This window comes from Epinephelus lanceolatus, chromosome 2 (assembly GCF_041903045.1).
Source record: "Epinephelus lanceolatus isolate andai-2023 chromosome 2, ASM4190304v1, whole genome shotgun sequence".
NCBI classification, from domain to species: domain Eukaryota; kingdom Metazoa; phylum Chordata; class Actinopteri; order Perciformes; family Serranidae; genus Epinephelus; species Epinephelus lanceolatus.
Genome location: NC_135735.1, coordinates 7,683,157 through 7,707,066, shown reverse-complemented (window position 1 = coordinate 7,707,066; position 23,910 = coordinate 7,683,157). Strand labels below are relative to the sequence as shown.

The 23,910-nt window shown below is 40.1% G+C and overlaps 1 protein-coding gene across 1 annotated transcript in view; it reads right to left on the bottom strand.

Annotated features, from left to right (window-relative positions):
- Window positions 1-5,455: 5,455 nt before the first annotated feature.
- lrrc4cb (leucine rich repeat containing 4C, genome duplicate b) overlaps window positions 5,456-23,910 on the bottom strand; it is a 62,598-nt gene continuing 44,143 nt past the window's right edge. The window contains exon 2 of the mRNA XM_033631168.2: window positions 5,456-7,961. Coding sequence (XP_033487059.1) covers window positions 6,039-7,934 — 1,896 coding nt within the window. The 5' untranslated portion in view covers window positions 7,935-7,961 and the 3' untranslated portion in view covers window positions 5,456-6,038. The remainder of the gene's footprint in view (window positions 7,962-23,910) is intronic.

Below are 23,910 nucleotides of genomic sequence, written 5' to 3'. Positions count from 1 at the left end.
AACCCACAATAAAAGAGACTCTTCAAAAACAGGCTGCATACGCACCAATGCAACGCAAAAGATCTTAATCAAGCATTGGCATATTTTATATCGAAAGATATGTTGCCATTTTAAATAGTAACACAAACTTTGCTTCTTCAGATTGTTTTTTACTAAAATGGATCTTCACTAAAAAGAGATGTCGTATCTGTAGTGGCAAAAAAAGTTTATCAAAATGTAAGTAAAATTTTATTATGTAGTGCCATTTTAGGAGTTTTAAGCATGTTTAGCTGATTATCTGGATAATATCACATATTGCAGTATTGTCTGACCAAGATAACTGTAACATGACTTCTCATGTCTAAACCAAACAAAACTCACAATATCCTTTAAAGAAATACTTCACCCACAAAATAACCATTCAGGCTGTGTTACTTTGAATTTGTGAAGAAAACTTTGTTTTTCTTGAATGCCTCCACAGAAAACACGACGTGTGCAGTATAATCCAGGTCTCATTTATCCAGCTGTACGCTCAGTACTTCACAAACACATGCATTTTTACAAGTAAACCTTAGTATTGTATAGGGGTGTAACGGTTCACAGAATTCATGGTTTGGTTTGATACAGTGGTGTCATGGTTCAGAAGGTTTTCAATGCAGCAAAACAGTTCTCTGATTTTTAAAATTTTGAATGTACAAAAACTAAAATAATTTATTTGGTTTTTTTGTACAAAGCAGGAATTTCTGTCTGGCTGAAATGGGCTCATTAAAATATCAGTCATCTTTTTTTGTTAACACATTAAACCTGTTAGAAAATACTTCTTGAAAACGTGAAAAGACTGAGAACTGTGTGGTACTGAATTGTGGAGTTAGACCAGTTAATTGTTTTTCACCATTTCTTTGCCCAACTATATAAATCCTACGTTAATATGAACATCAGAGCACATGTATCAGCGTAGTTTCTTATGCCCACTGTGTGTCAGCGGCGAGTTTGCTTCATCTCATGAACTCTCTCAGCTTTTTCAGTGTAATAAATACATAAATAAACATCTCTGTTAAATGCCACAATCATATAAACACAGCGCAGCAGCTCATTCTTTAGCTCGCTGTGTACCATTGTTTTTTAATCACCACTTCCTTGCCTTTATTCTCATAATTCACAGCAAAACCAAAGTGGCCCCAAACGCCAGCCTATAAGTCACTGGAAGATACTGTATTGGTCTGGTAATGGCATCACTAACCATATTGCAAAAAGCTAGTGTAGCGTAGCATAGTGTGCCTCCCAGTGTGCCTCACTGGAGCAGAATGGTTTGGTTTAGGGGCAGGAGGGGCACATTGCCTGTTACATGGTGTGGGCCGCCTCATTGAGCGCAGCGGCACTGAGAAGATTTTATCATACACAGTTTAAGCTGTATATTTTATTTGACAAATGTTACAAACAGTTCAACATGTCGTTCAGTTTGTAATGTGTACAGAATCAAAAGCCTTGCACTGAACGGTTTAATACGAATACATGTATTGTAGTTTAGTAAGGTTGAAGTGAAAATGCATGTTTGGAAAGAACTGTGCAGCTGGATGAATGGGACTTGGATTATACTGCAGGAGTTGTGTGAGAGTTTGCAAATGGAGGTTTCATATAATTTTGATGCTGTTACATGTGGTCCCCAGTTGATCAATAAATCAGTACTGTTTTCCTCAGAGGCATGCAAAACAACTTTAAGGGAACACGGTCTGCCTAATTGATTTGTGGGTGAAGTACTCCTTTAAGCAAATGATCATCCTGTTTGTTTTCCAGTTTTTGTTATTTTGTGTATACAGTTCAGCTGTGCAGCTGATTCTCAAGTTTTAGGATGACCATTGTTTCACACCATCATGTAAATGCATCACACTCAGCCTCACAGCCAAAGAGGAGCAGCCTGGGCTCGTTTTTTTTTTTTGCTTCCTTTCTTCTCTCCTTGTCAGATTATGATCACAAGTACTGGGACTTGCCTTTTCTGGATGCAGAGCTGGCTCCGAGTGTGACGTACTAACACTGAAATAAGTTCTGAAAAATAAAGGCGTGTGAGATAATGCTCACTTCCAATTCTAACCAGAGAACAGAAAATAAATCTGATTCACTGCTTGCGAAAATACATCCATCTCCCACACACGGTATGGATTCTATAACTGTCAAGAAATGTATGAGATTACTGTTCTGTTTCTGCATCTGATGCAGCATTGTTTCATTGAGAGTGTGTCATCTCCTGAATAAATTGTAATCAGTTAGCAAATGAATTAATTATCCCTTTGTTGGAATAGATATTCTAGCTTTTGTGACTGACCACACATAAAAAACACAAGTGTCTGAATGAAGCCTGCACCAATTGCCTCACAACATTTTACTGGGCAGCCATCAAGTGCTTTGTGAATGAAATGGAGCAATCCCAAAGGCAATTGTGACTGTGAGCCATTTTGTGCTATTTGGGTAGTGGAGATGTCATAATGAAAAGCAGTCTCCTCACTGGACTGTTGTAATATTTTTCGACACAAATCGTGATTGTTTCCTACAGAGGTTCAGTTTAATTGATTGAATATTAAATGAATTTTCAAATGCCAGTGAAAGTAGCGTAGGCTTGTATTTTTCTGGCTCTGACAATGTTCTCCAATGTTCTGTGAGGTTCTTTGTTCGTCATATTGAGTCAGTGGAGAGAGCAGGAATAGCCTATTGTGCTATTGGTTATGAAATTCTCAGATTTGCCCGCACGAATCAAATGATTTTGTCAGACAGATGGAGTGATTCAAATTAGATAAAAGAATCCAACTCCCCATGTATAATACAGAAAGATCACTTCCTTTTCCTCTTAGAGAGATCCACTTCCCTCTTCTGACTTCATAAAATAAGCTACAGTACATTTCTTCACAGCACATTCTTCTCACTTCAGCATTCTGGGAGCTGCTTAGTGATCCTTTTTGTTTGAATGTTTCTATACAAGTGTTCATGTGCAAATGGGACAAAGGCGGCAAAATGGTGACAGCGTCTCTGTGAATAATACATCCTATGACATCTATTGGGAAAAAAAAGAATTGCAATTTTTATTTGTATTCATGTACAGTATGAACTACAATCTCAGGTATCAATAATTGAACATCATCCTCAGAGAAATTAGTTGGACTCCTGACAAGCACAGTCTCTTGTTTTTTTTCTTTTTTTTTCTTGTTTTTGTTTTGCTTTTTTGTCTTTTTTTTAACAATTGAAGCACATGTAAAATTATGATCTGAAGAATTTTTTTTTTTTTGCATTATGTTTTTGAAAATATTTTTTTTTCTTTTTGTAGAAATTTACCCATTTGATGATTATTCTCTCCGAAAATGAGAGAGAATATTCCCACATACAGTAACCCTCCCCCGTACATAGACAGTTGGCAGAATAACACACAAGAATTGGATCACCTTGGCTTGGGGTTTAGCACAAAAATCAAGCTCACTCTGCTGGTATTTCAAGTCCAACATTCTGCAGGTCAGTCTTAATTTCATTCTGGCATTCAAATATCTCTCCACATAGAGCCATCCTGCTCGAGCAAATACCAATACAGAGATATTCCATTCATTCCGAATAACTCACAACCTTCGTCCCCAAATATATATATATATATTTATATATATATAAAAATCTCAACCCTTTTTTTTTCACTGTAGCCAGCGTCAACATTGAATCATTAAGCCACCAAAAGCATTGAAAAGTAATTGAGCAGTGAAAAAGAAAACAGTGGAAAGGGAAAGAATGGTTCACTGTATGACGTTACTGTTGACTGTACTATTCTCGTCATTCAAAACACTCTGTGAAAGACTGAAAATGAATAGGTTTCTGCTGCACGAAAAGTTTCATCTGACATGACCCATCTTTAAATGTGTGTTTCGCTTCCACCTTCTTCCCACCATTGAACCCTTATTGTATAAAGAGAAAGAAAACTGTAGGAGGTTGGCTGATCGGGACATTTCATGTGAGTGATGGTGCTTTATTATGCTTATATGCTGTGGTAGCTGTCTTCAATGAGATGAAAATCAATAAGGCGAGCAGAGCTGCTGGACATTTATGTTAACATGTTCACATCATGCGATGACTCATTTTATTTAAATAACTGAAAACGGCGCGATGCTGTGCAAAGGTGACGTCATGTGCCGCTCGAATCCCGTCAAAAGCATTTGTAAATGCACATTTCATTTCTGCCACTTCTGCTGATAATCTGCCGCATTTGTGGAATCGCCGGTGGGAAATTAGAATATGCTTGTTGCACAGAGACCAAAGCGAAAGGCTGCAAGGCATATCTACCTCTTCTTACTTTCTGCACAAGGTCACTGTTTCCATGGCGACAGTCTGATGGCTAGTTTTGCCTCCTTATTCCTTATCTTTTTTTTCACTCCTCTCCCCTTCATATCTGCAATATATCTGTTTGAAGACCCCTCATGACCGTCGTGGGTCTGGCTCCCCCTCCCACCCCACCCACTGTTCTTCACTTTTCATCCCTACCTCCCTGTTCCTTAAGCCTTCCTCTTTGAAAGACTAAATGAAAAAGCAAAGTGTAAACAGACTACAAGAGAGACAATGTTTTGATGGTCTATAAATGATGCAACATCAAAGTGTGTGTGTTTTTCTCTGACAAAAATGAGACCGAGCAGGGGTCGCTTCAATATCAAAGGCCTCTACCCCCTGTTAGATGTTGGGCACAGGGAGAGTGGAAAAGTCTCTTGCTGTTTTGTTATCAGCTTTCCTCTGTTTGTCTGCAAATGAACTGCTGATACAGATTAATGAGCTATAACCCATCTCCTCTTATTTTGTTGCAGGTTCCTAGCTGCTTCACTGACTATGTTAGCCCCGTCTGCGTTTGTCTGACAGGGTCACACTATATTACAAAGCAGCCTCATTTGCCTCTTTATCTGTGTAACAGATGGACTATCCGCGCCCGAGCTCGTGTGACCCTGGGGTGATGGCAAGGTAACGCGACAGTGAGTGGACGTAGATCATTACTAGGTTAACAGGGAGGCTACAGACCGCAGCCTTATGCTCCCCTTCATTTTCCCAAGCAATATTCTGCCGTTGCGCGGCACATGCTGGCGGATAAAGCGAGACAAATGAGACATGGCGAGGGGTGAGGAACGTGCCTGAGCTAAGTGACGGAGAGACAATCTAAAAGAAGCAAGAGGACGTGGAGGACAGGAGAGCGGGGAGGGAGGAGAGAGAGGGTAGACAGAGAAGATGGAGAACTCGGAGATAGACGGAGAGAGGAGGAGTAGGAGGAGTAGTAAAGGTTGAAGTGTAAGGAAAAGGTAGGATGAGGAGGAGTGGGAGCAGGAAGTTAATCTTAATTAAAGTGAAGGATGTATGGCTGTTGTTTAGGAGCCACAGGGGAAATGCACAGTTACTCATTTGGCTGCTTTGCTCCTCAGGCATGCTGGTTTCACTGTGATATCATCCAGAGCTGTGTCATTAAAAGATCTCATTTTGTGTTGAGTGACAGCTAGAATATGATGGCAATGAAAACAAACCCATTTTACGTTTTGTCACTTATAAACCCCCGGCGAATCAGACATGGTATGCTGAACATGCCTATAAATGTTTATATATACTAAAGCAGTGCCCTTCAACAAAACATGTTATTGTCAGGTAAATATAAAGTATTAACTTAATGGCATTGCATTAATTTTAGTTTAAGGCCAATTCCTACAGTGTTTTCACATGAGCTGCATTTCCGTATTCACTCTTAGTAAACCATTCTTTCCCTTGTGCAGTATTACACAGAGAGAGAGAGAGAGAGAGAGAGAGAGAAATAAAATGAGCTAAAAAGCTATCACAAATTGTTTTTCTTCATTTAGCCACTAGACATACTTTTAATAAATAATCTTTGTTTTTGTAAAGACACTTGTTAAAGTATCATATGTCGTCCCTTTGCCAAATGCTGATTTATCGCCGTTATCGACATCAACTCAAGTCAATGTCATTTTGACTTCTTTTATCGACACCTTTTGGTCCATTGTACTCCAAGTATGAAACTGCTGATACTGGATATTTAGTCAAATTCAAGATCAGATTTGGGTCTCTTGTACATTGTCTTTTGAGCAGGCTTGAATCAGTAAAGGTTCCTGTGTGGCTGAGCTGTGTATGGTACTGAGCATGGGAGCGTGGTGGTAAGTGCTCTTGTAGGTGTTGTAGTGGTTGTAGTGCTCCAGAGGGGGCAGCGAGAGATGTCTCTCCATGGCAGCGACGCCTGCGAGCTCTTCTTCAACTGTGATGACCTCCATGGAGGAGGCAGGGCCATCGGGGTCCTGCTGGTTATGCTGCTTCCTCATCTTGTAGAAAATAACCAGCAGAACAGCAGCCATGAGCGTGATGGCCACGAAGCAGCCAATGATAATCTTGGTGGTTTTCATCACCTCATCCAGGCCATTGAGGGCTCCCTCTCCATCCAGATCAAGAACTGGAATTGTGTAAGTCCGCTCTGTGGTCCTTGTTGAAACAGGAGTACCTTTTGTTGTAGAGGATGACACCCAGCCAAATGGGGGAAGTGGCGTTTGGCTGTCATCCCCCGGGGTCTCAATGGTCTCCACAGTGACTGTGGTAAAATAGGTCACCCCGCTGTTTTCCACAGAAGTGACGTTAAGCACAGCAGAGGCAGAAATGTTGCCTGCTGTGTTACTCACCATACAGGTGTAAGTTCCAGTGTCCTGCATTGTGACGCTAGTAAAGTTCAGTGTCCCATCATTGAGTACAGACAAACGCACCTTATAAGCCCCATGTGTCACCAACGAGCCGTTTGGTGTAAGCCAGCTGATGGATGTCAGCGAGCTTGTACGACATTTAAGCTCTGCACCCATGCCTTCCGTCACATTCAAGTCACTGGGTGGCTCCACAATGACAGGGACATCACACTGGAAGTAGCTGTGATCCAATTCTCCAATGTAGCGACCTTTAAAGACTGCAGGAGAATGGCAGCGAGCGCAGCAGCTAGTATTGGCGGGTACTGTCTCCTTCAGCCACCAGCTGAGCCACAAGATATCACAGTTGCAGTTCCAAGGGTTGTGATGGAGGTGGACCCGCTCCAGGCGATGTAACGGTGTGAAGAGGTCATGTGGTAGAAAGGTAAGGTTGTTGTGAGCCAGGTTGAGCTCCACAAGAGACTGAAGGTCATCAAAGGAATTCCTCTCAATGGTTTGGATCTGGGCATGCATCATCCACAGCTTCTGGAGGTTCACCAATCCTAAAAATGAGCTGGGCTTGACAACAGAGAGCTGGTTTCCTGACATTTCTAGCTCTTCAAGCCTCACCAAAGGTAAGATGTTGGGGATCTCCTTGAGGTTGCACATTCCCAGGTTCAGGTAGCGCAGGTTGCTCAAGTCCTTGAAGGCGCCGTCAGAAATGTAGGACAGACGTTTGAGCTCACCTAGATCCAGCCTTCGAAGCGAGGGGACCCGGTTGAAGGCATAAGATGGTATACTTTCGATGGGGTTGTTCCGTAGCCACAATTCCTTCAGCTTGGACAAGTACTCGAATGCTCCATTGGGGATTGTCGTGAGCCGATTATCAAAGAGCTCCAAAGTGTTGAGACTGGCCAGTCCATTGAAGGCGCCAATTTCAATGCTGCGGATGTGATTTTTGCTCAGCTGCAGGATCTCCAGATGGCGCAGATGTTTGAAACTGTCCACCTTGATGACCTGGATAAGGTTGTCCTGGAGGTTCAGGTAGCGAGTGTTGGTGGAAATGCCATCGGGGACGTCCCGTAGACTGCGGCGGGTGCATATGACTTTGCTGAACTGGTTGCTGCATGAGCAGACAGAAGGACAGGTCTGAGCACGAACCAGCCCAGCCACCACCAGGATCTGGAGGGCCAAAAGCAGCACAAAGAGGGGGTTGGACAGCGCCCCCTTCAGCCTACGACCTCTCATTGTCTGGCGCTGGAGGGAGGAGATCATTTTGTTCAGCATTCATAGTTCATCTGCTGTTTGTGTTCTCTGCAACAAGAAGAAAAAAGAGAGAAAAATATTTAGTGACCACATAAAGTAGCCAGGAATACACTGTTGATGTTGCTGTAGTGAGTTATTGCATCAGTGGCTCAATACACGATCTCTTTTAGTGCTGAACTGATTAGTTGGTTGACAGAAAATTAACTGACAACAAATAACATCCCAAATATCATTGGGATTTAGACTGTTAGTCAGATGAAACAATTTGAAGATGCAACTTGGAGCTCTGGGAAATTATAATGGGTGTTTCCCACTATTTTTTTAGTAGTCCAAACAATTTATCAAAATAAAAAATCTTAACAGATTAATTGATAATGCAAATAATCATAACTTGCAGCCATAATCTACTTATGCAGTACAATGTGCATAGAATGTTGAAAGAACTAGAGCAAGATGAATTAACAGCTTCAATTAACCGTCATATACTGCCCATATACGGAATATAACAAGCTTTTTGTTGTCTCTCTAACCCTGGATTGTCCCAGATTTCCAGACTTCACAGAAGCTGATGCATCTGCACTGAAAGACTGAAAATGAAAAACGAGAACTTAGCATCTGATCAATTTCTTGTAAGCCCCTTACTCATTTGAATCCTAAGCCTGGAATTATTTAATACACAAAGCCCCTGTCATGAAAATTTTAACATTACAATTACACTTAATAAATGTGGTCCCACAGTGACACAAATACTTAGTGCCCATGAGAAATTTGCTTATAATCATACTAAAAAACAATGAACACTGGTAAACAAAGAGGACGACAAGCTATTCTTGCCTGGAATTGTGCTGTGGCTTATATCTTGACGTAAAACACAGCAGTATATTCACAAAGTTGTTGATAAATGTTATCCAGTGACAAAACAACGAGTGCTATTCCTCACATCTGGACTTTTTTACTAAAATATTCTATAGCCTTTTTATTGCCTTTGAAATAATTTATCTGTGATGCATTTCCCAGGGTTTCAAAAACAGCATTTTTCATTGATTCATGATTAATGCTTTTTTTTACTCAAAGCCGTATTGCAGTGCTGTTTACTTTTCATTATGATCCAATTTATTGTCACACACAACTCCCTCACAAATGGGGCGATTCTAGAGTGTGAAGAGGCCTGATATTCCCCTTGTGTAACTAAAGCAGAACGTATCTCTCAAATCAAGTGACTAACAAGAAACTCGTTACTCTGTTATCTTAGATTAGATTAAATTAGATTAGATTAGCCCATTCAGCCAAAGTGTCTAAGAATATGCCTGAGTGAGTGTGCTCAAGATAAAAATAGACCAAGACATTCATACACATACAGTACAGCCTGTGCCTCCCACTTCCACACAGCAGAGTGTTGATGTGCTGCTATCACCCCTTATTATCTTCTGCCCACAAAGATGGTAACCTACAAATAAATCAATACATACTGCATCCCAAACATATCACATTTGCTGTGAAATTATAAAATGTGACAACATTGTGTCAAGCTTTGCCATTAAGTGGTACACACGCCATTCTTCAGTGCAGTTAATGCCTTAGTCAGGAGCAAAGCCCTCTTGCCCAGTGCAAGAAACATTAACCTCGCCTACTGGGTCCTTACATTTACGTATTCTCCTTGTCTCTTTCCAACTCTTCCATGTCAAGTTCTGTTAATCATCTCTTCCCATCAACCCACAAGCAAGAAGAAATGAGTATATCATGACAGGTGTTTTCTAAACTGTAAAAATTGCTAACTGAGGTGGAAATGTTCTCCAGTGGGGATGAGTGGCTGGCTTAATCAGTAGAAATGAGCCTACAAGTGGCTTGCTTTCACACCAGCGAGGCTGCCACGCTAGTCGTAGTGGAGGGAGGCTGCGGAGGTTCGAGCCTCTGCTGGGGGAATCTGATGGAATGATGCTTCCTACTGGCAGAAGCTCTTTTAGTCTGGCAGGAATAACAGCAACCCTACACTACCACCTAAAGCCTCTTTACCACTGCACAAAGAAATCCAGTAACAAACACCAACATCTGGCTTTTGTTTTTAGTGGGAAAGGCCACAATATGCGTTATTTCCAGGACAAATGGCTGCAGTAGTCATGAGTATTTATCGGCTCCAGCACCGACCGGCTCGGATAGAAACACAACACCTGGATGGACATGCTCATTTTTGCCCCTTTTTGGGCCTGATGCATGATGCACGCCACAAATTCTGTCCGTGTCTGTCCAAACCAATAACACACACTCACATCTGGCTTTTGTTTGTAGTGGCAAAGGTTACAATATGCGTTATTTCCAGGACAAATGACTGCAGTAGTCATGAGTATTTATCGGCTCCAGCACCGACCGGCTTGATAGAAACATGACACCCAGATGGACATGCTATTTTTTTGCCCCTTTTGCAGCCCGATGCATGACGCACCGCCACAAATTCTGTCCCTGTCTGTCCGAGCAGCGCTCTAAAATCATTCTAAATGAGTCCACACTGAGTTCGAAAGAGAGACTGAATGAATAACAGATAAGTTATCGCTGTAGTGTTTTTACTAACTCTGCTGGTTGCTTATCCCACATTTTAAAAAGCTGCATATATGTGCTAATTTTGGTAGAAAAGGGGTGTAAGAGAAGAAAAGTTTTATTATGGATCCAAGTACCTCTCTTGACGAGTCCCGCCCTACTATGCTGTGATAGGCTAACACTAACCCTAATCACGACCTCTTTGCCCTAACCGCTTCTGACCTCTGTTTAAGAGTTGCCTTACATGTAACACGTTACAGTTATAACACACTTTTTCTCCTGCCACGTAAATGTCATCATGATGTCATCATGTCGACATGTGGCCAGTACAGTAGTAAACATCACTGCCAAATATCAACAGGACTCATCCACTCTGCGGGTAATGGCACCTGGAAAACAAGTCTTAGCACGTAGTATTTTTTGAATATCAATTTGTGTTTGTATGTTGTGGTGCTAAAATCCATGCTGTTGTATTCATATAACTTTATGTCTAACTTTATGTCTGTTTTTGTCAATTAAACCTTATTAAGCTTATTGAATGATGTGGTGCTACATTTTGAATCTCCAGGGGTCAGTGCGACGTTACACACAGGCCTCCTCCAAAAAGCGTGCACTGTGTGTTCAGTTTAGATTTGGGTTGTATAGTATTTTTACAACTTCTTTACAACAGAAGTTATTTACAACAATCAAACTTGCAAGCTAGGTAGGTGTAAGTAGTGTACTTGTCAACAAGGAAGGACACAAATGCGCCAACTTGTACAAAAATAGGTTTTAATATCTAACTGTTTTCTACATTCTCTGATCACGTTTGGTATGAAATCAATATAAAAACAGCTGTTTGACTGAAACATGGTTGATTACAACTGTAACTCACACTGTTACAATTAAGACTCACCTGCACTTCATTTGTAACATGGCCAGCGTCCACTTTCAGTTTTATTCCACACAACTTGTTTTCTCTAGTGAGAGACTTTAAGTGCTTTATTATAGCAAACGCATGGAGGTTGTTTGCCTGAAAATATTGCATAGGCTAACCCTAACCCTCTGAGTAGAAGAGTGAAAAATGTTCAATTATGGTGACTCACTCCTACGCGTTGACCTGAGGAGTACCAGCCAATCACAGTGAGATCACACTGCTTTTCCAAGAAACGTCGAGGGGGCCGTAATAACCCGGCAAACACACTGATAGAGAATTTCAGCCCTCAATAAACCACCTTTGTTTGCATTTCCGCTGGAATGCTTTTAAGAAAATACTAAATTCAGCAATGAGGGTGTTGATCTACCACTCATGGTGTAATTATAGCTTTGGCCACATGCCTTCTTCATAAAAACATTTTATCTGAATACATTTTATCAGCACAGAATGCTTCATTACATAAACGGATTGAAGAAGAAAAAAAATTTGCTTCTAACATACTTGCTCCCTTTGTTAGTGCAACACTGTGTGGATTAATTCCATCTAGGCATGCTCAACATGTATTCATAGCCACTGAAAGCAGTAGCTGTTTACATCTAAAATCCTGCCAGCAACATAAAAACACACCCACCCTTACTTTTCTGCTCCTGCACCAGCAGCCACTGGCATTATGTCTGACACCACTGTGATTTGCCAAATTCGTTTGTTCTAATGAGTTTGTTGGAGAAGTGCTCGGGAAACATATGTCTCAATCAGGGTGCGCATGCATAGCAAAGAGACTGTAGCATAATGCAGAGTATTTCAGAGCACTTATATTACAATGTCAGATGAGAAGAGGTGTTTTTTTTTTGTTTGTTTTTTTCAGTATTGTGAATTACAAGCAACGCATTCCACTCCAACTAACCAAACGTGTTTGCTTGGACGTTCCCACACACCAGGGAAGCAAGCTTGGCAGTCTATGATGAAAATAACCGAGTGTCTACCACTCAAGAAGTTAGATAACACCTCCCAAAAAAAAAAAAAAAAAAAACGGATTTCTGTTTGATAGTCTCATGGTATGAATATGAGAAGGAAATATGTTAACACTGCTCCACACAAGTCAAATTGAGGAGGATAATACATCTATGAGGATGAAACGTAACAAGAAACGTTGCATTATTGAACAACTTGCTTTGCAGTCACATTTTGATTTTGATGTTTGTCTTAGCTTGCTGGCATATTAAACATTTCCCCACAGACTTCTAAGGGGGGGATTTGGAGCGTTTTTATGTACAATGAGATTATTCCAAACAAGTGACAAAATGACAAACATCTCAATTTGCACTTTTACTATCAGATAAACAGTGTCACATGTTCAGCAGTAAGCATGCGAATCTCATGTGTGGCACGATATTCTAATGCTGATATTATCATAGTTAATACCCAGTGTCATTGACACTATACTGTACATCCTTGCAGGATTGCCATTAACACTCTCGCTTAATATGCCCTCAGGAATTACAAATCCTACGCCCTGAAAGACAGGCGGTTTCCATATGCCTACAATAAATGCAATAATATATTAGATTGACTTTGAGGGGACTTATAATGGTTTTTGTATTTTGTGTCTTTTATACAGGGTCCAATAACGGATGTTCAAATTAAACATGGTCAAACATAAAAGTAATCCCTGTAGGCAAAAACCTCAGGTTTCTTACTGTTTTTAACACACCGTCTTCAACTGTTTTTTCTACTCTGGCTACAGTATGATGTCGTATTTTATGGGATTTCTTTATATGGTCTTCGGCTTTTGGCATGCTACTGCAAGTGTTTACAATACATAGCCTACAGTGCTGCATGAAGCTACATGTTAACCTCAAGGAAACGTATCATCTTGGTTGCCAGTGTTGTAAATTTTTCCCTGATTTTGGATGATATGGATATTTACTGCCAGAAAATGTCTGGTTGTGTGTAGAGGCTTTTATTGGTGATTTTTCATGATAAAAAGTACCACTATTCTCTGTTAGTCATTTTCTGGCTGCAAGTACACAGCTCACACACATGACGCTACATGCTAACATCAGGGAATCATGTAATCTTGGTTGCTGATGTTTGAAAATTCTCCCTGATTTCGGATTGTATTCCTGCTGTAACATGACCGGTTCCATTTAGAAGAATTCTTTAGTGATTTTTTTAGGATAGAAAGTACCACTATTCTCTGTTACAGTATAGTGTTTGGCTGCAAGTACATTTCTCCCTAATTTTGTATTAGATCACTGCTGGAACACGGTTGTGTTAAGAAGCTTTTATTGGAGATTTTTCATGGTAGAAAGTGGCGCTAGTTTCTGTTAGTTTTTTTGGCTGCAAGTACACTGCTGCATGTAGCTACATGCTAACATCAGGGGAAAATGTAACCTTGGTTGCCAATGTTGTGAATTTCTCCCTGATTTTTAATCATATTCCTGTCGGAAAATATATAGTTGTGTTTAGAGGCATTTATCAGTGATTTTTCATGATAAAAAGTGCCACCATTCTCTGTTACAGTCACTTCCCGACCGCAGGTACATGTAACTGCAGGCTTACATCAGGAGAAATTGTAATCTTGGTTGCTGATGTTTGACCATTCTCCTGATTTTGGATCATATCCTGCTGTAACATGACTATTTCCAATTAGAGGCATTCTTTAGTTAATTCTTATGATAGTACGTACCATTATTCTCTGTTCTATTTTTTTTTTTGGCTGCAAGTACACTGCTACATTTAGGTACATGCTAACATCAGGGAAAAATGTAACCTTAGTTGCCAATGCTATGAATTTCTCTCTGATTTTGGATCATATCCCTGCAGCAAAATGTCCAGTTGTGTTTAGAGACTTTTATTAGTGATTTTTTTCGTCGATCATAAAAATAAAAAGTGCCACTACTCTCTGTTACAGTCATTTCCTGGCTGCGAGTACACAACTAACCTACATGTAGCTACATGCTAACATCAGGGACACATGTAATCTTGGTTGCTGATGTTTTAAAATTCTCCCTGATTTCAGATCATACTTCTGCTGGAACACATGTGGTTGTGTTCAAAGCTTTTATTGGAGATTTTTCATGGTGGAAAGTGCCACTATTGTCTGTTACAGTCATTTCCTGGCTGCAGTGATGGTGGAGAGATAAAGGCGACCTGGAAATGCTGACCGATCAAAGCAAACCGGGCTTTTTCGGGAGGGGGGCTTAAAGAGACAGATGCAATACATGTGTTCCAGTATAGACAGTATGATGAACATAAGTGACCTTAAAGCATGTAAACATATTCTAATAGAAACCTTGAATACAAGTATGAACTCTAAAAAAGAGCGTAATAGGTCCTCTTTAAGTCACTTGAAAGAACATGAGAAATGTTTATTCATCTCATTATTTATTGTAATACTTAGGGGGGTGGAAAAGGCATCATAACAACAGCCAAATAAATTAAGTCACAATTACTGATCAGTCATTTGCAGCTGATCCAGTGAGTGTGAAATTGATAGAGTGAGTAAAATATGAAGGGATATGAAATGTGGCAAGTCTCTCATCATGATGGAGAAAGAAGCCTGTGGCCAGTTAGAGGGCTGTCTGTCGAACTGAATGTCATCTTGCTAATTTATTCAAGGCATTACTGATTCATTGCATTTGCATACGTTTGTTGCATGTCTTGTTTTAACCTCGTTTGCACTGATGTTGTAACCTCACAGGCCATCTGGGTTGTTACAAGACCCTGTGCACAAAACAATGTGCCTAGGAGGTACGGATGAATAACATCTAAGCTATAGCAAACAACAAAAGACAGGAGAGATTTTTAAAGGATAAGGATGGTGATATTCCACAATTTTCTGATTGCCAACAAATCTCAGGCAGAGACCAAAACCAACAGTGAGTTAGTCCATGTCTCAATACTTACTGACTTTACTACTATGTCTGTGGCACTCAGCCCAAAGCCATTCGGTACTAGGGGTGTAACGATACATCGATCCATATCGATACATCGATTCATTGATTAACAATCCGATTACATCGATGCAAAATGAAAACATCGATCCATATCATCATCTTAAAGATACACCTTTATTTTGAAATTCACTTAAACATGAGAAATGTGAGTTCACTTTAGTGAACAGGTCTATTTTTTATTATTTTTTGTTACAGAAGAATACTGTTTTTCATTTAAATGCCTGATACCTGGAAGAGCTCAGAAATAAAATGGTCAAATCATATTCTAGTTGTTTTTGTGAGCTGATGTAAATAATTGTGTTAGATGGGCATTTGATATCACGTCATATGGATCGCAGGCTCCTGAACTGAATCGAATCGAAATCATATCGTGACAGACTTTGTGATATTGGCAAACACCGTATCGTCATCCAAACAAATAGATATAATATCGTATCATGATGAAGCTGGTGATTTACACCCCTATTCGGTACTATTGAACACGTAAATCTTTAAACGTGTCACAAATGCATAGTTTCACTTTGTCACAAAGGCTCAATACTATCCTTAAACAACTGGGAGCTGTAGTTCATCAAACAGGAGTCAGTAGTGTATTTGTGGGGGACTATTTTTGGTTGCAGATTAATACACACTTTGTGCACTATTAAGTATGTAGACCTGACTCAAAGTAAACTACCCATGTTAGAAATAATGAAAGATATGTCCAGGGCAACGCTGTGGGCCATATATATTTATCAAATCATTGTTTGGTCTTTTAAAAAATAATTAGACACTTAATTGATTTGTTGGTATCTATTAATTAATTGGCATCTATTTTCCTAATTGCTGACTCATTTGTATAATTTTTCAAGCAAATATGTCAAACACTCTCTGGTTCCAGCCTCTCAAAATTGAGGATTTCCTGTTTTTCTTTGTCATGTGTGACAGTAAATGGAATATGTTGGGGTTATAGACAGTTGGTCTGATATAAGATGCAATCTGAATGCATTACCTTGGGCTCTATAATGGTCATTTTTTATTATATGTAATAAATGTAGTGATTCATGGGAAAATTCCCATTAATTGCTGATGGAAATAAATATTAATAACAGCTCTAAAACAAAACGTAAGATCAGACGCAGCATTAAAACCTAAAGGCCCAGACACACCAAACCGACATTAAAGTACTAGTGGTGACAAAGGCGGACTGTTTTGTTGCTTTATCTCAACCAAAAAGTTGCCTTTTAACACCGTAAAGGCTATAGCCGATGACCAACTAGCATGTACATTTCACGCCTGTGTGAGGGGAAATATCTCTCCATGACAGCAGGCGGTGGTCGTCTGTATTCATCATTCAAAATGGGAAACTGTCAGGATGGATTTAAAACCCAAGGCAGCACATTAACCACACAACCAAACATTGAAAATAAAAATTAATATTTAACATATGCTAATGAACAATAACACAAACAATTATGAACCATTTCTGCCAAAGAGCTCAGTGGCTAAAAACTAATAGTCTTACCTTACTCTCTTGACTTTACTTGTTTGTTTTCAAGCCAGGGTAGAAAAGCTAGGAAACTTTACAGTCACAAACTCGAGACCGAGGGCTTTCAAAGGATATATGGCTTTCTATATATGTATTGACAACAAGGGAGGTTTCTGAGCAATTTCCAAAACAGAAGTGCTCGTCATCTAAATGTCAAACACAGCATGGATTTTTCTAGGGTGCCCTTCAAGGTCTTGGTGTTGTAACGTGGTAATTTGATATAATATAATAATATAATTTGATATTTGACAATTTTTACCAAGTCTCAAGTGGTCAAACACTCTAAACTTTCAAGGTTTGCATAGTCGCCTCACCAAAACACAATGTTTATTACAGAGTTCTGACTAGAAAAGCTTGACGCACCGTGCTGAGCTCTCTTCAGGTCCAAGCTTTCATATGATGATGCATACCACTTCTATGTGACATATACTGCTGACCTGCTATCTCCTCTTAAAGATCCCCTGCCCCCCCAAAGAAGACGAAAATAGATCTGTGTTGGGTGTATAAGGGTTAAGTGGAGCTATTGTAAATTTAGAAAATGCGGCCCAGTATGATGAATAGAGTGCATGTTTTTGTGCCATGACAGATTTACACAGTATTACTAAAATATAGTAATAATCAATTCAATAAAATACAACTGCATCATTTTTATAAGACAACAGCACAACGTCTGCTGTGGTTCAAAATCTGTGTGCAGCTCCATGTCTGACGTTGGGGAGGTGGAGGATTTAAAATCTTACACAGGGGCCCGCCATACAGAGCGGCCACCACTGCTGCTGTCTCATTCTGACATGCAAAGTCTCTGCTCCACCTGAAAAAAAAGAGTCAATTCCCCTCCCCCACCTTGGCCTCAGTATGCAGAGTGCTGGTGTTAGGGAAATAAATCTAGCAGGCTGTTGGGTGCTGCTGACTTATCAGCCAAACTCTATTCTTTTAACAGGGACAGAAATGATGGGCCTTTCGTTGACTGGACGAGTCTCGGAACAGCAGAAATAGTGTATTTTCTTGAACATTTTTCATTCTCTTGGGATGGTGTTATCCAACATTTCTTTTTTTTTAGTACTGTCACTGGCTTGCTTGCTGCAGCCAATTTTAAACCATGCCTGTAACTAGGGTAAGTTCAGGCTGTTTACACTACAGGCCTTACTGCCACTGACACATTTATAATAATGCTCGGTGTATTGTCACCTTTACTGGTTATGGTATAATCACAACTGGCATTTACTCAGTTTACAGCTGAGATATATATTTTATTTGCCTGGTCTTTATCATCTGGTTTGGTTGGGACAGTTTTTATAGCAGTGATGCTTTGAAACAAGAGATTTTTAACACTAGTCATGTGTAGCGAGTGTTTTAAACCAAGGTGTGTTGGCAGTGCAGTCTCTCTTTGCTCTGGTCTCCTCTGCATGTGAAAAGAATTACAGGCCACTGCTGCAGTGCACTGTAGTCTAGGTCACAGAGAAAAAGGTATGATGGAAACTACGTTTTGCTGTTGTTTATTTCTATATCTACATCCAGTGTAGGATATTACTGTACTTAGTGGGGTGCCCAAAGAGGAGCGGAGAAATGATTATTTCAGCTCCGAACGTCACCACATTCAAATAATTTCTGTGCCTTCAATCTGATCATTCAAAGCACAACTGACTGCAGCCGCAGTATTTCATTTTCAAGGTAATGAAAGTAACACAAGCATCCTGGCAAAATGACTGAAGTACAACTGTCAGGAGCCACAGTATTTCATTTTTAGTGGATTCAAGGTAAGGGTAACATCAGCCTGATTGCACGGGAGATGCATTCTGTGACGTCTTGTTGAAAAACGGCCGCAGACATGAAATGAAAAAAAAAAAGAGAAACGCATAAGCAAGGTCATACTAGTGGGTTATGCTGAAGTGTTTTTTTCTCATCTGTATGGAGATAAAGTGCTTCATGAATGGATGGCTGCCAAGGGTGACAGTGAAAGGTGGAAAGAGAGTCTGAGCTATAGGGTGCAGGTTGCTATGACGACTGCAGGGACACTCCAGATTTAATAAAGCTGACCAAAAGTGTTAACTCAGTTGTTCTCACTTCGTCGCGGAGCCTGCTTAGATTCTACACTACTTTGTTTTAAGCAATCCAAGTTCAATATAACGTTGTTACAGAGCAATGTAATTGGATTTTCTGAATGCTTTCACATAAAAGCTCCATTGGTTGCTTTAATTTTAAAGCTGCATTAATCGATTTTTGGACACTAGGGGGCACAAAAACATGAAAACAAGCTTTTGCATTGACTCAGCCCCACAGCAAATACTATATGCAGGCAATAAAATTCTAAACAATGTGCCTAAAGAGGCTAAAAAAACAGCTTTGCAGAACTGCAGGGTTCGTTGACACTATTCTGTGATTTCGGTGGTCTGAGCAGCAGCTTTCATTTTACACAGTCATTTCATTTAAAGTTATTATAAAGAAAATATATTGATTAAGCATTAAGGTGACATAAGGGTTTATGCTCAGAAAGTTCAAAGCCCAATAAAGGTATATGGATCAGAAATAAAGTTTATATAAAGAATACATTAATCCATCTTTCCACTTATGCTGTGCAGGATCACAGTGGGTCCACCCAGCTCACTATATACTGAAAATATTCCTGCTATTTTATCACCAAAATTGTTACTATTGTTCAGCTGAATGTGGGGTAAGAAATGTCTATAACTAGCCAGACAGCTTTGTTTGACCAACATGAGAGAGCAGCATGTAATCCAGGTCTGTTAATAGTGGGGGAAAAAAAGTGGCACAGTTGACCCTCTGACCTGAGCTTAACCTCCACCATCCCCTCAGGGCAGCAGCGCTTCCAGATGGCACAATCGTATTATTGAAAATCATCACAATTTTAGATGACCAGGCTCATTTTCTCCCGTCTGTGATGGAACGAGATTAAATTAAAAGAAAGGCAAAATTGAGAGCAATCAAACTGCCATCTGGAATTATGGTCAGACAGACAATCGCTGCGAGAACAAAAACCTATAGACACATTTTAATTTGCTATCAGGCAATATGCTGTGCCATTATGTCTGAAAGCGGTGCAAAAGACATTAGTTTTAATCAATCTCTTGTTTCTGATGAGGAATGTAATATTATTATCAGCCATCCAGCTACTTCGTCCCATGATTGCAGTGTTGGCTATTGAAAGGTGACGGCCCTGTTTTGTTTGCTTTTGTTTATTAAATGGCTTTGAAACTGCGATGACACATACTTCAAACTTTGGAGAAGAGTGAGAAAATCCAAGCAGTGACTGGGCAACTTGGCAGTAGTTTTATAGTACTGTGAATGACTTCTTGTCTGACGTAAGGAAGGTTTAAAGGCGTCAAGCTGCTGCGTAAGAAGTTCTAGAGGGATTTAAATAGAAGGTGTGACGAACTAAGAAACAATGCGGATTCATTGGCTTTAAATCATGACAAGGGTAAGAGGAGGTGAAATTAAGACAGTAAATTCTGGAGAGGGGAGTTATGTTAAATCATAATAATGTTTATAAGCACAAAATATTCAATTTGTTGCCCTTATACCAAAAAAGATGATGGGCCTCTTTCACTAATATGTTTGTAGAATGTTTACTAATGTTGCAATCAGCATACTTCCACACACATGCACAAATTCGTTTGCTGAGAAGTGTATCATGGAGAAAGCGGTGAAGTTGTTTCTACGCGCACATTTTAAGGCCCTGACACAGTGTTGGGCCGTCAGTGAGTGTCTGTGAAAGTCTTGGCAGTCAGAAACAGCTGATAAACCGCTCGTCACTCTCTTCAGACGTGTTATGTCCATCTCTGAAGATGCGCTCTCTACTGAAGGCACTAACTGTAATATCTTCCAGCAAGGTTAGATATGTCATCTCCTCCTGCTTGGATGTAGATCAGAATCTTTTATATACTCTAGATGCTTGTTAATAATGATATTAATAATAATTTCCTGGCACTTAAAGTTGGTGGGAGTAGCCATCATTACAGGCAGATTCAATAAAAGTAATACAAATCTAAATTGTTAGATTTTAATATGGACATATACTCCACTGTAAGCTAGGACTGTGACACTCAGTTTTTATAGTTGAATATTTAATTATAACAATAATTGTAGAGGATAAAAAAGCATCAGATAAGTGCATGCATTAGTAAATTAACAGTTTCAAATGTTGTCTATTAAGGCCTTTTTTAATGAATGCGGTGCATTTAGTTAAAAGGTGCGAGTGCATTTTCTAAGACAGCTGGGCCGTCATCGTTTGTGCACATGCATGGTCTGAGTATGAACAAATTCAGGTAGAAAAATGTTCCCAGATTTGTGCATAAAATGAATGTACGCATGGTTTAAGCACAGTGTGCAGTGTTTGTGAACGAGGCCCAGTATTTCTACTAAGCCATTTACATCGCTAATAAAAATGAATATTCCACTAATATTCTACGATTAACCTGTTCTTATCTGTTCTAACATGTCATTCATCACATTGAAATATGGACCGGCTGTCGCTTTTGCCAGGATTTTTTCTGAGTATTCCACCAGTGGCGGACTTGTTGGACCGTGCAAACACAGCCTCCACCTTTTATTCCTTCAACCAGTAAATGTCAGCATTATAATATTCAGAATCTATTTATATAAAAGTCTTTTGTAATAAAAGTAGGTGTGTTTCTCCTTCTGACCACAAATGTGTCTATCCCAGGCCAGCCATTAAACTGTTAGGGTTAGGGGGTACCGTAAATAGGCAAGAGGCCATGTGTTGCAAACTGCGGTAAAACCCCCAATTGAGACATATATTCTGAATGCGCTGCATTTATATCTAAAGAATGCTATTAAAGCCCAGATAACACCTGCATACCCCCATAACGGTGGACTTCAAATACAACTCTGAGTCCTGCCACATCCAGAAATGCTTGGACGACACTGCTATTGTGGCGTGTATCAGGAATGGGCAGGAGTCTGAATATAGGGACCTGATAAAAGCCTTCAGTGACTGGAGTCACAAGAACTGTCTCCTCCTGAACACCTCAAAGACCAAGGAAATGATCATAGATTTCTGCAGGTCCAAGCCCCCTCTTCAGCCAGGGAATACCTGTGGGGTGGACATCGAGGTGGTGCCAAGCTATAAGTATCTAGGTGTACACATGGATAATAAGTTGGACTGGTCCCTAAACACAGACGCTCTCTACAAAAAGGGACAGAGCCGCCTCTTTTTCTTGAGGAAGCTCAGATCTCTCGACATCTGTAGTAAGATGCTGCAGATGTTTTATCAGTCTGTGGTCGCAAGTGTGCTGTTTTATGCTGCAGTCTGCTGGGGAAGAAGCATCAGACACAAAGATGCAAGGCGGCTGGACAAACTAGTCAAAAGAGCTGGCTCTATGATTGGAGTCAGGTTGGACGCACTAGAGGAGGTGGTGGAGAGATGCACTCTGAAGATGTTCGAGGCCATCATGAACAACCCAGATCATCCACTCCACAACACCTTGATGGACCAAAAAAAAACTGTGGTGGACGGCTCCTCTCTCTTCGATGCAGGACAGAGAGATACAGAAGATCCTATATACCAACAGCCATCGGGATTTATAATTCTTTGACATATAATAGATGAGCTGACAGATAATTGAATTTCCCCTTGGGGATGAATAAAGTTATTCTTATTCTTATAACTTAATTTGAAAATGCTTTATTCAGAACAAAGCTTGATGTGGAGTATCCAAACAGAATATGCTGCTTACACAACCCATACCTAATTTGGAATATTTTCATAATCAGAATTGCATTGGAATATTAGCGTGCATGTAAATGTACCCTATGTTAAGTAAGTACAGTTGGTGTGTACCTGACTGCAGCTGTTTCTCTGGGAACTGCACTTGTGTTACCTCTTGTGTTAAACAGTGTCACATTATGAGCGCTCTGAGTACCTGTATGTTATTTCATGCGCTTTAATTTCAGGGAAGTAGAGGAAGGTTGCTATCTTGTGCCAATACTGGGAAGAGGAAGAGCGAGGGGGTAAAGAGACACCTTTCAAGTGATAATTCAATTGCAATTCACGTATTACCGTATGCTGCCTCCATTATGATAATTGCATGGGCTAAATAATCTGCAGGGACCTCCATGTTCAAATGCACTCTGCCAAGGCTCTGTCTGGTCTCTGCAAAGGGATTAAGACAGGATGCCCTGGGTGGCAGACTGACTGAATGCGAGGGCGCTCTTAGTATTCGTGTCACTTGTCTAGCCCACCAATCTGCTCCCATGACTGCTTTCCTGAAAAGAGATCTGCAAGATCGCCCAATCGTAGGTGGAAGGGCATCGTGACAGAGTCAAGGCTGATTGGACTAAATGAAAACATGGCAGCGTAAAGTATGTAAGCATGACTCAGGCAGCGGGGACAATCTTGGTAATTGGCTACACAGACAGAAACTAATGCTCACTGCAAAGGATTTTGGTTTCGATGATCAGAAAACTGTGGAAACACATGCAGTGCAGAGAAGCAGGTGGCAGCCTGGGTTTAGGTAGGTGAGTACACACAGCCGGCAGCAGTGGCAGAATAATGAGCTGCACAGACCCCATAAGCTGCCTTCTTACAGTAGTTAAACAGATCACTGCTTTAGCAGAGGATTTGTGTAGTTGGTGACGTTAGTGAACCTGCAGCTGAGGACCAACTTTGATGCAAGCCAAAGAATTCTGAATGAACTTGTGACACTTATTTTATTTGAAAGATTAATTATTTAATATTTAATTAAAAAGGTTTCACATCACAGTGATGCCCTTGTTTTATTTTAAGCTTCGTTGTCGGCTCCTTCCAAATGTGTTAACAACATAATGAATGCAATTTCTTTCAGGTTCAGGAGCTGCAGAAAGTGGGATGGGGAGTTTTTTTGTTTTTTTTTTAAATGTGTTAACACGTAAATTTAAAATGTTCATGGCCGGGGATAAAAACTATTTTAGTTTGCAATTTGTAGGAACCATTTAGATTCCTCCCTTCCTGTGGCCTATCACTGGTGCAGTGGAAATACCTCCAAAAGGCCAAAATACTGTCAGTCATTGTTAGTGCTGAGAAAGACAACAGTGTTGCATTAAAAA